At 30.7% G+C, this 12444-nt stretch overlaps 2 protein-coding genes and 1 long non-coding RNA gene across 3 annotated transcripts in view; all 3 read left to right on the forward strand.

Moving 5' to 3' along the window:
* LOC122636285 overlaps positions 1-3381 on the forward strand; it is a 4296-nt gene extending 915 nt beyond the window's left edge. The window contains exons 2-3 of the long non-coding RNA XR_006328898.1: positions 1304-1428; positions 1854-3381. This is a non-coding gene — a long non-coding RNA (uncharacterized LOC122636285). The remainder of the gene's footprint in view (positions 1-1303; positions 1429-1853) is intronic.
* A 1969-nt stretch (positions 3382-5350) lies between these two features.
* On the forward strand, positions 5351-6887 carry LOC122636403 (odorant receptor 67c-like). The gene is made up of 4 exons (XM_043827583.1): positions 5351-5851; positions 6035-6341; positions 6404-6562; positions 6824-6887. The coding sequence occupies exons 1-4, from the start codon at positions 5460-5462 to the stop codon at positions 6878-6880; spliced, it is 915 nt and encodes a 304-aa protein (XP_043683518.1). The 5' UTR covers positions 5351-5459; the 3' UTR covers positions 6881-6887.
* An 885-nt stretch (positions 6888-7772) lies between these two features.
* Positions 7773-9471, forward strand: LOC122636404 (putative odorant receptor 92a). The gene is made up of 6 exons (XM_043827584.1): positions 7773-8078; positions 8158-8564; positions 8657-8756; positions 8934-9035; positions 9125-9283; positions 9364-9471. The coding sequence occupies exons 1-6, from the start codon at positions 7791-7793 to the stop codon at positions 9415-9417; spliced, it is 1110 nt and encodes a 369-aa protein (XP_043683519.1). The 5' UTR covers positions 7773-7790; the 3' UTR covers positions 9418-9471.
* The last annotated feature ends 2973 nt before the right edge of the window (positions 9472-12444 follow it).

The raw sequence follows: 12444 nt of genomic DNA on the forward strand, positions 1-12444 counted from the left end.
ATTGTAAAGTTTCGAAGATAAAACGAAACTTTACGATTTTTACAAAACTCGTCGACCCCAACAAAATATATACGGAGGCCAAGCTCCGTCGTGCGATTAAACTGTTTATGTATTTAATATTACCATTTCTCTAACGAACGATGTTAACGAAGTAAGTTAAATAATAAGAAGTTGTAGCACGAAAGGGACAAATGTTATTCGTCAAACTTTTAACGAGAATGTAACTAGTCTTTCGTTTCGTTTAATTTCGAAACATTTGTCTTTCTAAAGAAAAAAGAAATAAATAAATAAAAAAAAAAAAAAAAAGAAAAGAAAAAAAGAAAATAAAGAAAGAAATAAAAAGAAAGAACCTGACTTTCTTACTGGTATTCTTTTTTTTTTTTTATCGCATAATAAAAATGTCTTTTCTTTTTTTTATAACCGTGAATACTTTTTTATATTATTTACAGAATAAAAATAGAATGTCTTGTTAATGTTCAAGTATTTGAAAAAGAAGTCTGTTCGATCGATGAAGTTAAAGAATCTTCTGCTAGTTTCTAGTATTTGTATTCTCTCTTTCTATCTCTCTCTATCTATCTCTATCTCTCTTTCTCTCTTTTATAGTTGTCTCTGTAAAGTTGAAGTAACAAGAGAAACTGTTTTATTCTCGTTGTACGAAACGATCGAAGTTTTTCTTCGCTTAATTAATTCCCACTTGATTTCACGAACACATTTATCTGTTAGAAAATACAATGATCCAGTTTGTCTCTCAGTTTGATTGTTCGTCGTTGACCAAACAGAACTGAAAGAAGACGAAAAGAGAATAGAGATAAAGAAAAGCAATGAACGATAGTTCGATAAGACAGGAGATAAGAGGGAAAGAAGAGAAAACTAGATTATATATATATATATATATATATATATATAAAGTTTTCTTCTTTATTATTGCTTAAAAGGATTATAGTCTTCTTGGGAAATCATTCTACGAATTTTTATTCCTGGCCTTTTCGAAAATTTTATATTAATATATACGTAAACATATTTATTATGTGTGTATATGTCTATATATATATATATATATATATATATATATATATATATATATGTATGTATGTATGCGTATATATATAATAAAAGTTTGATCTCTTGTTTATGAAAAAATGTTTCTGTTTCAAATTTCATTTCTCGGGAATACTACATACGAAATATATAACTTTTGCTTTTTAAAATGTATCTCTTATCGAAATTTTCTTATTTCAATAAAAAAAAAAAAAAAAAAAAAAAAAAAAGATTATCCACGAGACTTTCTCATTTTTAATTTCAGGAAAGAAAGACGGAAATTCACATTGGCAATAAATCAATTCTCGGAGACTCAATGATCGTTACAATTGCTATGCTTTGCACTTTGAGTTCGGTTTTGATAATACTCATACCTACGACATTATACTAGTAAGTTTATTGTTTAAAGAAAATATTTCTTTGATATAATGTGAAAAAAAGTTAAAGATATCAATAATGGTTTATCAAGAACAAATACTTGATTTATACTTTATCGATAAAGCGAAAGATTAGCCATTAATACGACATTGATATACACGCATGATTGTACAAATGTTTTTCGTTTCTTACATTAAAATTCTTACATTAAAAAGCAATTTCTTTTTCTTCTTTATTCTATAATTAATAAACATTCCAACGAAACGAAGCGTAAGATAAAATGAAATCTTTTATTTAATTGAGCTCTTTTGCTGTATTCCTTTACTAATATTTTCTTTTTATTAATTGAAAATTCCTTTATATTACTTTTACTTGTATATTACGTTAATATATATATATATATATTTAATAGAAAAATTGTTCTACATTCATTGCAGTAAATATTGTGCGAAAAAAAGCAACGCAGAGATGCATTCCAATGGAATTCATTAAATCTAGAAAGAAACCAGCTACACTATTGTACACAACCATTTGAAAGGACTTTTTTATTGCGAGGAAAAAAAGGAACGAATAAAATTAAAAAAAAATAAATAAATAAAATAAAATAAAATAAAATAAAAAAAAAGTAAAAAAAAAATAAATAGAAATAAAAAAGAAGAAAGAAAGGAAGGAAGGAGCAGAAAATTAACGTTTCGAGCGTAACGCACGCGCGTGGAAGAGGAAAACGAGGGAGTTTTGGCGACGACGCGAACTCGTAAGCTCGATAAATCGACGAGAATTAATCGTATCGCGTCGACGCGGACAAATACGAATTCGATAATTAATCCGTTGATCGGTTTTATGACTCCCCGTTGAACGACACTTCTCTGCTGCTCGAACCGATCGTTCGTTTTCTCTCTATCCTACCCTCTTGTTTTAACTTCGGCCATTTGGCAACGAACGCTGATAATGGTAAAGCGAGCGAACCGTACCAACGATTTCATTGAACGATCCCGATTATTTTGGATGAAATGCTGTATAACGGGCCGAATAACAATAAGCCGAAACGTGCGACTCTAGTTCCATCGAATCCGCAAAACGACAAACTCTCTACTGTTATGTCGACGTTAATTTAGAGATGCTTCTAATTACGACTATTATTTTGGTATTGGTCAAATTTCCATTGAGAACGATACAAAATATAGGGTAAAGTAGAATTTGTTTGTTGTAGTATTTATTGGTGAAATTTCCATTGGAACGATACAAAATATATGGGGAATGTTAAACTTGTTATTAGTCTGACCGATATCTGAATGTAATAAATGTTTGATATTTTGTATCTAAATAAATGTATCGGCGTTAATTTATAAATGTTTCTAATACTATTGTTGTTTCAACAATCGTTAAATTATCATTGCAATGATAGAAAATATAGGATAAAGTAAAATTTGTTGTTATGATATTGGTTAAATTTTCATCGAATATTATAGAAGATATAGGACAATGTTAAATTTCTTATTAAGTTGATCGATATCTAAATGTAATAAATGTTCAATATTTTATATATCAATAAATAAATCAAGGTTAATTTAAGGATGCTTCTAATACTATTATTATCTCAACGGTGATCAAATACCCATTGAAATGATACAAAATATAGGGCAACGTTAAATTTCTTATTAGGTTGATCGATATGGGAATGTAATAAATGTTTGATTATTCATATCGAAATAAATACTTGAAGGTTAATTTAGAGATATTCGTAATTACGACTATTATTTCAGTATTGATCAAACTTCCATTGGTATTATACAAAATCTAGAATAAAGTATAATTTATTGTTATAGTATTTATCGGTCAAATTCCCATCGGAACGATAGAAAATATAGAGCAATGTTAAAGTTCTTATTAGGTTGATCTGGATATCTGAATGTAATAAATGTTCGATATTTTATATCTAAATAAATATGTCGACGTTAACTTAGGAATCCTTCTAACACGATTATTAATTTAAAAGTTAACAAATTCCCATTGGAATGATAGAAAAATATAGGGCAATGTTAAATTTCTTATTTGATCGATCGATATGGGAATGTAATAAACGTTCCATATTTTATATCTAAATAAATATATCGACACTTATTTGGAGATGCTTCTAATACGATTGAAAAAAAATATTTCGTATTTGAAAATTCACGTATAAAAAAAAAGAAAAAATTATACAACAAATATAAAACGTTGAATTACTTTAAGATATTCTACAGTGTTATAAAGAATAACGAATAGTCGAATCATTGTCGTTAATTCATTAAAAGCGAATAGAAAAAATAATCCGTTCTATTTTCATCTCTTGCTGTAATCTCCGCAGTAAAATATAATTAACTGAAATGTAAAATTTTTTTCTCCGCGATAACATTAACGTGATTTTTTAATTAAACAACTTTTTTTTTAGAACTAAAAGAGCATAGTAGTTTGTGTTTATGTATGATTAAACTTTAACCTTAAAATATCAAGGATAATATCGTCGGGTAACCTTTGTTTAGTTAGTGTAAACAAAGTCTATGTAGATATTCCAGACGTATATGAAATACGAAAGTCGAATGTTATCATCTCATTGTTTATCTCTGTCACGTATCACGCGTCATGTGTTTTCCCGCGAGTATTCGAAATTATACTTTATCAATCACGTTACATAAGCTAAACAAACTGTAATCATAGAATATTAATACTACTACATCGTGCCCCGCAAAATTGCAATTTTCTCGATTTTTCTCGATCCCTTTTCTCAATTTTTATTCGCGAAACGATCTAAAAGTTTATACGATTAACGAGTACGATATTTTTCTTTTCTTCTTTTTTATTTTGTTCTTTAACGTCAAACGCAGAAACAACGATAACGAAGAAATAGTTAGAGTTTATGTGAGTATATTACGATGAAATACGTATTTAATGTTTATCGACTCAACGAAACACGGAAATGACGAGATTGTATATAAAATGAGCGAATGAATTACGTATTCAAATATCTATTTTCTTTTTTTTTTTTTCTTTTTTTAACGTCAAACACAAGAACAACAATGAGAAAAAAGAGGATCGTTAACGTATATTACGTTAAAATATGTAGTTTGCTTTTATCAAAGAAAATTAATGTTAATGAAATTGTAAAAGTTTGATAGTTAAACGAATAAACTACGTACTCGAAGGAAGTCTCGTTCAATGTAGATATTTCAGTTAATTTGCGCAAGAAGGTAATACCAGATGATGTATACCTTGGTATGAAACGAACTGAAGAGCCTCAGCTTTATCAATCTTACGTATCCTCAAGTATGTAAGTAAGGGTAAGAAAGACAGAGATATGGAAGGTAGAGCTAGTAGCTCTAGCCTTACGTTTATACTGATAAATGATAATTAGACGAAAATACAGCAAGGCAAGTTCGCACGAGGGAAATGGAAATATTTCTTCGTTCTTGGAGAATTCAATAGTATGGATCGTGACAGAGAAAACGTTTAGAATTCCGTTTTCTAAGACAATGAAATTTATCATTTATTCAGTGTTACTGTTCGAGAAGGCATTTACGTTCGATTCTAACCATGGAAAATAATAAAGTTGAAGGGGTTGGATAAGAGCATAAGAGTATTTTCTACGATATATTCGTCGTGATGTTGGTACCGAAGTTCACTCCAGAACGTGCATTAAAATTTACTAAACTCAGTGTATCGCCTTTGGGGTTTTGGCCGGCATCGTTTAACGCTACTAAATCGGAACTTATTTTTCGCGAGATCAGATGGTGGATATCGTTTTTAATAATACTGTCGTTTATTTTTGCCGAGATATATGGGATACGTAAACATTATCAGGACTCGATGATAGTTACCCAATCGATTTGTTTTTGTATGGGTTCCTCGCAGGTTTTGATTAAAATTGTCATTTTTAAAATTCAGTCGACAAGATTCAAGGTGAATTTATCGTTCCTTTTAAAATTTCAAATGTATTGTAGATTCTAAGGATTCTTAACATTCGTAAAGAAAGAATAGAAAATTGCTCGTAGATTGTTACCTTAGAGATGGAGGACTTCATCAAAAGGATGAACATCTTTGAGAGAACGATCCTGCAGAGATACGTCGACAAATGCGCCATGTTTCATCTTGCGATGACGTTTAGTTATTACACGATCTGTGTGGCCTTCATCCTGGGACCGACGATATTACCACGTCCATTTCCAACATTCGCCGAATATCCGTTCAAAGTAGAATCGCATCCCATCCACGAGATCATTTATTTTCAGCAAGCATTCGTTGGCATCCAAGCTGCCGTAGGTGTGACTATCGACTGTCAGGTTGCTTTTTTACTTTGGTACACAGGAGCTAGATTCGAAATATTAGCGATTAAATTGATTAATATCGTTAATGAGGACGAATTAAAAGCTTGCATTAAATTACATGACGATTTACTAAGGTAATCATTATATACGTATCGAAGGTGTCATTATTAATTTTCCTTTTTTTACCATCCATGATTTTTCGTTAAACGCAAGTCGAATAAGTAAAACATTGGTCAGAAATGTGTTAAAATCTTGTATGAAATTATATTTCGATTTATCGATACGAAATCACGTATGCGTTAATAATCTTTCAATGTTTATCCATTGTCGAAATTACTTTGCAGATATGGAAAGAACGTTGTCAAAGCAGTACGTTTTATAATACTCACGAGTATTGGTGTTTCATCGGTATGCATAGTATTTGGGGGAGTTGAATTTCTATTCGTTGGTATTTCGTTTCGTCGAATTATCGAAACCAATTATTGTTTATTCGTTAATGCATTGTATTTAACGACAGGCAGATTCGATAACACTGAAATTACAATTTGTCTCGTTGATGACCGGATCGATCTTCGAATTGTTTTTATGCTGTCGACCAGCCGACAATCTGATGGAAATGGTAAATAATTTTCATGATTACTATATAACAATTATTATATATTATTAATTTTTTAATCGTGTCGCAGAGTTCTGCTGTCGGATCAGCAGCATATCGGTCTAATTGGATCAATAAGTCTGCAAAGATGAAAAGCAGTATATATTTTTTGATACAGAGGTCTCAAAAACCTGTAACTATTTCGGTCGATGGTATCATACCTCCGTTATCCTTGCAGTATTATCTATCGGTAAGAGACTCAATCTTAAGATAACATCGAGTCTGGAATCAAAGAACGAACTTGGAGTAAAATTCAATGTTCGTTCGTTCGTTCGTTTGATAAAAGATATTTCTTTGAATCGACGAACGTTATTATAGTATTCGTAATAACACGAATACAAATTTTCCGATATCAATGTCCATTAGTCGGTATTCTTGCGATGATAAATACACACGATATATAAATTTACAAATAGTTAAACATAAATGACTGATAAATATCATTTTACAGTTTCTAAGTGCATCCTTCCGATACTTTACGACTCTCCGAGCATTTCTTATAGAATAACATGTAAAAAAAAAAAACAAAAAAAATGATATGTTACCAGCTCTATAACGTTAACAGTATGAATATAATAAATTATTGATATCGAAATGACGTTTACATATTTACTAACGTGTTAATGTTAATGTAAATATCATATGTTGTCAAGATCGTGAAATATTTCATTTTTACTTTATGCTACCACCATTCAATAATTTCGCATCTTCGTTCTTCTGTTCTTACTCTTTCCATGGATGTTCATGTCACGATAAAACTCAAGTGGGCAAACAAAAATTATTCCACAATAAAAACTCAAATGAAAAAAAGAAAAAAAAAGAAAAGAAAAGAAAAGAAAAGATAAGAAAAGTAAAAAAAAAAAAAAACGCGCGATCCACTACATTCTTACGGAAGATACAAATTAAAACTAAAAATCAAACACTTGTTTCCCTACGTACATAATCATTTATTCTTCCTCCATCTCTTCGCGTATACTACCACTAGAAAATTACGTATAAGAAGACTTGCGCAAAGAGAAAAAGGAAAGAACCGTTTTTATTCTTTACACATAATAATTCAAGGTAATTACAGACACGTAAGGAACGTATAGCGTGTAGTATTCTCATGACTAATTTATTCGTTTTTAGCTATGAAAATCGAAGAAGCGGAACTGAATTTATAAAAAGAATTCAAAAGAAATGCGTTTACGTTAATAATATCAAACGTATAATTATCGAGAATTTCTTCGAATCATTTGTAAAAATAATAAAGAAGAAAATATTACCTCCTTTCTCTTTAAGATTAGCACTTCGTCAAAAGTCGAACAGTTTACTATACGCGTTTAGATTGGTCACGTTGAAAAAAGGAAAAAAAAAAAAAAAAAAAAAAAAAGCGAAGAAAGAGGAGAGGAAGAAAAAAGAATACAAATTATAACATCATGAAATTTACTCCGGAGGCAGCGTTAAATTTCACAAGGAAAAGCGTTGCTATAATAATCTCTTGGCCACCACCGATAAACATTTCGAAAAAAGTATCGATCCTTTTAGACATCTACCTTTTCGTGTCTTTTCTACTAAGCCAAGTATTGCTATCGACCCTGGTATATGGAATGTACATTTATGACTATCAGTTGGATATTGTAATACGGTCATCATGTGTATGCGTTACAGTTGTGCAAACGAATATAAAAATGTTAATAGCTAGACTCAATCGTACGAATATGCAGGTATAATAATATTAGAAATCAATTCGTTAAACCGATTATTTTCTATTCGACGTCAATAAAATTGTTTTGATCGTTACAGCAAATAGTAGTGGAAATGGAAACTGTCATTAGAGAAGCCACACCAAGCGAAAAAGCTGTACTAGAGAAATACGTGAACAGATCTGCGACACTTCATATATGCCTTACTTTTGGATTTTACTTAGCAAGTATAAATATGTTGATAGGACCGTTATTTCTACCACAACCGTTTCCAGGTTATTCCGTTTTTCCTTTCAAAACGGATACACATCCCATTTACGAAATTGCTTATTTTGCGGTATCATATCCTGGTTTACAAAGCTCTGCAGCTGCAACGGTTGATTGTCAAGTCGCATTTTTACTATGGTTCGCTGGTGCAAGATTTGAAATGTTGAAAAATGAAATAGACGAAGTCCTGAACGAATATGATCTCAAAAAGTGTATAATTAAACATAATCATATCCTCATGTAAGATTTTTCTTATTGAAAAAAAAAAAGAAGAAGAAGAAGAAGATTATTCAGCAATGATATGAATAAGTATTATTCTTATTTCTTTTCAGTTATGCAGAAAATATCATAAACACTGTGCGATATCTTATCTTTACTGCTGTAATTGTAGCATCTATATTAATAGTGTTCAGTGGATTCTTATTCTTTTTTGTTAGTATTATTACTATATATAATAATTAAATAATCATTATTATTTAAGATATTCAGAATAAGATTTCTTCGAATAGCAGGCAATATACATACGTGCATGATAAATATCTATAGGTATTCTTAATCACTTTATTGATATTGCTATTTCTTTTCAACGTAACATTTTCTGAACGATAGGTGGATTCGTTCATAATCAAATTTCAATTCCTTATTCTGGATGTTGTCGCTGTTATTCAATTATATCTTAACTCTAATCCGGCTGAAAATTTAATAGAAATGGTAAAACTTTGTCAGTCTTCTTTATACAAGTAATAATTATTATTATAATAATACACATGTTATTATTTTATTAAAACTTGTTATTCCAGAGTACCGAGATTGGATCAGCAGTTTATAATTTGAATTGGACTGATAAATCAAAAATGATATGGAGAAATATGTACATTTTAATGCAAAGATCTCAAAAGCCAGTAATACTTAGTGTCGGTGGATTTCTGCCTGCATTGTCTTTGAGTTATTACATGTCGGTACGTTCTTATTATTGTTACAATTAATAATATATCTAAAAAGGATCGACACGTTTCACCATTGATTATAAATATTTCAGTATCTATCCACGTGTTTCTCATATTTCACAACAATGAAAGCTATGATGCAGTAAAGGATTAATTAAATTTTAATTAATTCTACAATTTCTGCAAGTTCACTTATTCAAACGTAGATGCAATTGTAAGTAAATAATAAAATGTCAACAATATCAATCTAGTTTCAACATTACTTTTCCAATTTGATTTGAGCTTATCAACGCGAAGAATTATTTCTCAAGAATAAGAAATAAATAAAAGTACAAATGTAGTCTGTACCCTATAAAAGTTTTAGACGACAAGAGAGGAATTGTAGGTTTCAAAAAAAAAAAAAAAAAAAGAAAGGGGGGGGGAAAGAAATAAGGAAAATAGAGATAAACCAAGAATGTATCTTTCTTGAAGAAATGAGAACTACCAAATGCTTTTCGACGTTTCGTGGGCTCGAAGTGGTCGTTTTGTGGTTCTTGCAAAAATTACGTACGTGCTCTCACGAGTAAATCGTTGCCGGTGAAAAACGGAAGCGAAGTTATTTCCTAAATCGTTCGTTCCTGAACATTCGAAGAATCTACGAATCGTAAAATTGCACCTCTGCGAAACTCGTAGATACGTACTCGAGCGTGTACACGCGCGTATACTGTGATACGGTGACTCGCATTTTCGTTTCTCGGATAATCCTCCTTCCTCGCACGACCTAACACTCCGACAAACTTCCAACACAAATCTCGCGCAACGGTAATCCCACTTGAGTGCCAACGTTCGGGTATTTTAGCTCCGTACGACATATTCAACTCGGCACGATCCGAGTAACGCTAAAAGCATCGATGTTCAAATTATCTTTGCTAGAGATAAATTATTCTTGCACTTTGCAGTCTTAATACCCTCATCTTCAAACTACGAAAAGGTAATAGAAAAGATTGAAGAATAAGTTTGTGAAATTAATCGTATGAATTTATTACGAATATAAATTATTCCGACATTCTTTTTTTCGTTTTCCAATATCGATAATCTCTTCCATCTTCGAATAATCTCAAAAATATCAAGCAGTTAAAAAAGGGACGAACGAATTGAATTTGATGACTTTATTATACAAAGTATTATAAGATTCTTCGATCTTAATAACTTCGATTCATTCTTTAATTATATCCGATATTAGAAAAAATTCGAGAAGAGCTCTGAGAATCGAACGTTATGAACTTTTCATACATATTACTTTTCTATCCCGCAATCTTATCAAACTTGTCTTTAAATTATTTAAAAATTAGAAATTGTTAGAGAAGAGTTCCGTTCATTGAATTTTATGATTTTACTATCGAAATTATTCCTGCTTTTCGCGATTGTAATAACTTCATTTTTCAATTATTTCAAAAAGTGAAAAGATTGATACGAAAAAGATAATGAAACGTAAAGAGGACTTGGCAAAAATAGTACATGACTAATCAGGATACCTATTTTACTATCAATTGATAAAGTACATTTCCCGATTAAAGACTGATAGTAAAATAGGAAGCTTGTAGATTGATGCGAAAGAAGACAACTATATCAAAACAGGAATCTTCGTTACTGACTAATAGTCAAGTAAACTAATAGTCAGCAAAATAGATTTTTTCATATTTACTGATAATACAGTATATTCCCGTTTTTTGACATCTACTACTTGCGATTAATTCGATGAAAGCACAAAAACTTCGCTGACACGTGAAAATGATACGAACAAAATTTTATCGATTAAATTACCAAACATCAATAATAAAATCTTCTATCAAGCTATATCTGGATTTAGGATCGTTAGGATTGATTAAAAATATAAATGGAATAAATTCAATATCAAGACTATTACTTACACCTTTGAAAGGTAATTATGTAAATATGAAATATTTCTGCAATCTAAAAATATCTCATTTCTATTCGAAGTCCTCGTATGTTACAGTATTCAACAATAAAAACTCGAATAAACCACTAGAAAGATATTATAGAAAATGAATGGACTCGACACCATTATTGCAAAAAGAGATACTTCAAGCCACAATCTAAACGCTTGTTTCGTTAAATATACAGTTTTTATTATACCACTATCATCGCATTCTCCAGGTGCAAAATTACGTGTAAGAAAATTTATGAGGAAAAAGTGCGGAAAGACTCGCTTATTCCCTTCGCACGCAATAATTTAAGATAACTATAGATACGTAAGAGAGAGTGTAGAGTGTAGGGAACTCCTGATTGATTTATTCCCTTCGACGATTCGAAGTGTAGTGAAACTATAGGGAGAAATTGAAATAGGCGTTTGTGTAATAATATCGAGCGGACTATTAGAGAGAATTTCTTCGAATCGTTTATGAAAACAGTATCGAAGAAAATGTATTATTCTACCTTCGTTTATCCCTACATTTAAATTATGATCTACGGAACAGTTCTTCATCAACGTCGAATAGTTTTCATCGAATAGTATTTGCATTCAGACTGGTCGCGTTAAAAAAAAAAAAAAGAAAAGGAAAGAAAAGTGAAAGAAAGAAAAAACAAACAAACAAATTATATCACGATGAGATTTACTCCCGAGGCTGCATTAAAGTTTACAAAGACGAGCGTTGATTTATTAGTTTCTTGGCCACCGTCGATGAATACTTCGAAAAAAAAATTGTTCATTTTGGATGTTTACTTTTGGTTGTCTTTTCTGTGTGCTCAAACGTTATTGGTGCTGTTGCTGAACGGAATCTATGCTTATCGCGATAATTTCGAGATCATGATACAGTCGATATGTATAGTAATAGCTATTATACAAATGAGCATAAAAATGATGGCATGTAGAATGCAACGTTCGAGTTTGCAGGTCTAATAAAATTAAAACTACAATTTGGTCTGCTATCTCCAATTACAACGTCGTCTACAAAATTATTTCCATCGTTTCAGTCGATAATAACGGAAATGGAAAGTATTGTTAAACTAGCCGCACCACACGAAAAAGCAGTACTACAAAAATATGTGAACAGATCTGCTCTACTACACATATTCCTCACTTTTGGATTTTATTTATCTAGCACGAATATCGTGTTGGGGCCAATATTTCTATCGCAATCGTTACCAACTTTTGCTGTTTATCCTTTCGATAC

This window comes from Vespula pensylvanica, chromosome 21 (genome assembly GCF_014466175.1).
Source record: "Vespula pensylvanica isolate Volc-1 chromosome 21, ASM1446617v1, whole genome shotgun sequence".
NCBI classification, from domain to species: domain Eukaryota; kingdom Metazoa; phylum Arthropoda; class Insecta; order Hymenoptera; family Vespidae; genus Vespula; species Vespula pensylvanica.